A 2,366-nucleotide genomic window follows, 5' to 3' on the forward strand; every position below is an offset into this window, starting at 1 on the left:
GCCTTCAATTTTTCACAGCATCAGGGTCTTTTCAAATGAGTCAGCTCTTCGCATCAGGTGACCAAAGTATTGGAGTTTCAGCTTCAACATCAGTCCTTCCAATGAATATTCAGGACTGATTTCCTTTAGGATGAACTGGTTGGATCTCCTTGCAGTCCAAGGGACTCTCAAGAGTCTTCTCCAACACCACAGTTCAAAAACATCAATTCTTCGGTGATCAGCTTTCTTTATAACAAAAATATTAAAAACTATTCTCTGCCCTGTTTCCACCCAAGTCAGACCTCCCACCTCGAGTAAAGGCGTTCATGTAGAAGCAGAGGCAACTGACAAGAAAGAGAAAGGCTTGCAGTGAGGAGTCTGAGAGGAAGAAAAGCACTGTCTCCAGAAATCGTAGCCCCAGGAGGGGGCCCTAAGCCTCAGGAAAGACCAAAAGTGCTCAAACATGGCACGAGATGGGCACAGTCACCCTCACTCCTCAGCCTCCACCCAATGCATGTCTCTCCAGCTTTGTACCTAAGAAAAAGTCAGATTAGGGCCAAAAGAACAGGCTGCAGAAGCCAAGCTCTGAGCAACATTGCACTCGAGCTGGGCAGGCTAGGGACCCCGACACACCACTCAGAGCCGGGGCTTCTTCCTCACTCTTCCTTGAAAGTCTCCAAGGATCAGGCCCTCCAACAATGAAAGAGGGTCAAGGACTCCAGAGGTATTTCTTCACAAGCCGCCTCATTGCCCCTGTGACCTCCTTGTTCCTCAGAGTATAGATGAAAGGGTTGAACATGGGAGTGGCAACTGCGTAGAAGAGGGCAAGGATCTGGTCCCTGGTCTGGGAGGAGCCTGCCCCCAGCCTCATGTAGGCAACGATCCCCGTCCCAAAAAAGAGCATGACCACAAATAGGTGGGAGGAACAGGTAGAGAAGACTTTTCGACGTCCCTGGGATGTCGCGACCCCAAGGATGGTGACAAGAATACAGGCATAGGACACTATGATCAGTGAGAAGGGTGTCAGGATAAAGGCTATGGTGACGACAAGATTGCCCACTTCACCCCAAAAGGTGCTGGCGCTGGCCAGACTCAGCACAGGAAGGATGTCACACAGGAAGTGATGGATGATGTTGGTACCGTGGAAGGGCAAAGTGAAGATGAGGATGGAGTAAGTGGTGCTGGTGATGATGCCCATGAGGTAGCAGGCACCCACCAGGCACACACAGGCTCCCGGGTTCAGCAGGGTGCTATAACGCAGCGGCCGGCAGATGGCAGCATAGCGGTCATAGGCCATGGCAGTGAGCAGGCCACATTCAGTGATGCCAAACAGTGAGAAGAAATACACCTGGGTAAAGCAGCTGGCTTGCAGGATGGTGGGGCAGGAGGAAAGGAGGTCGGCCAGCATCCTGGGGACCACAGTCGTGGTGTAAAGTATCTCCAACCCGGAGAAGTGGCGCAGGAAGAAGTACATGGGCGAGTGCAGGGCAGCGTCAGCCAGGGTGAGGAGGATGATCAGCAAGTTGCCCAGCAGGGTGACCAGGTAGACCAGAAGCACCCCCCAGAACAGAGGGCCCCGGAGGGAACCGTAACCTGAGAACCCCAGCAAAACAAACTCAGTCACTGCTGTGCCATTGCCACCTCTCATGTCCCCAAGGCCAGACTGGAAGGGGGAGTGAAGGGGGCAGCCTGGCAACAACAGAGGCTCCAGCTGCAGCAGGGAAGGCATGTGGATAGGTCCACAAGACCCTTCCAGGGGTCAGGAGTGGATATATCAGCACCTGGGTGGCTGACATTGCCCTCAGGACAGAAGGACAGAAACCAGGGGAGTTGAGGGTGATGGCAGTCCCTCCTTGAGGCTGGAACTGGAAAGACACAGAGGATTGGCTCCACTTACCAAGTTCTGGGTTCTGGGAGCAAAGAGATGGGACAGAGAGAACACCTCCCCTTTGGGAAAGCAGTGGAGGATATGGGCAGAAAGCAGGGTGCACAGACAGAATAAATAAAGCTGGCAGAAGGAGACTGGCAGAAAAATGAATCCAGCAGGAGGCAGGGCTGGAGTGAGAGCAAGAGCAGGAGAGAGAAAGACAAGACACAGGATCAAGACTTCAGAGAGAAGGCAGGTGGGGCTTTTACTTGCTCCTGAGTCTGCATGGCCCCAGGTCGGCCCTCCCTGCAGCCCAGGAGTGAAGCTCAGTCCCGCAGAGCCTGATTCCCAGAGGAGAGGTGGGGATGGAAACTATCAGGGGAGGCTGAAGAGGGGGAGACGGATCTGTCTGATGACGGGAAACAAGGAAGCAGCGGCTAAGCCTCTCTAATTCCCTACAGTCGGGCCTGGGGGCTGGAGTCCACACCTCAAGGACAAAACAGATGCCACAAGGCAAGAG

At 53.8% G+C, this 2,366-nt stretch overlaps 1 protein-coding gene across 1 annotated transcript; it reads right to left on the reverse strand.

The window, feature by feature from the left end:
* Positions 1–217: 217 nt before the first annotated feature.
* Positions 218–1,804, reverse strand: LOC102410283 (olfactory receptor 9-like). The gene has a single exon (XM_006079727.4). It carries the CDS (start codon positions 1,706–1,708, stop codon positions 689–691), a length of 1,020 nt encoding a protein of 339 aa, XP_006079789.4. The 5' UTR covers positions 1,709–1,804; the 3' UTR covers positions 218–688.
* Between the last annotated feature and the right edge of the window lie 562 nt (positions 1,805–2,366).

This window comes from Bubalus bubalis, chromosome 4, assembly GCF_019923935.1.
Source record: "Bubalus bubalis isolate 160015118507 breed Murrah chromosome 4, NDDB_SH_1, whole genome shotgun sequence".
NCBI classification, from domain to species: domain Eukaryota; kingdom Metazoa; phylum Chordata; class Mammalia; order Artiodactyla; family Bovidae; genus Bubalus; species Bubalus bubalis.

Coding starts and splice junctions, on each gene's coding strand:
- LOC102410283 (XM_006079727.4), bottom strand. CDS start 1,708: ATGCCTTCCCTGCTGCAGCTGGAGCCTCTGTTGTTGCCAGGCTGCCCC.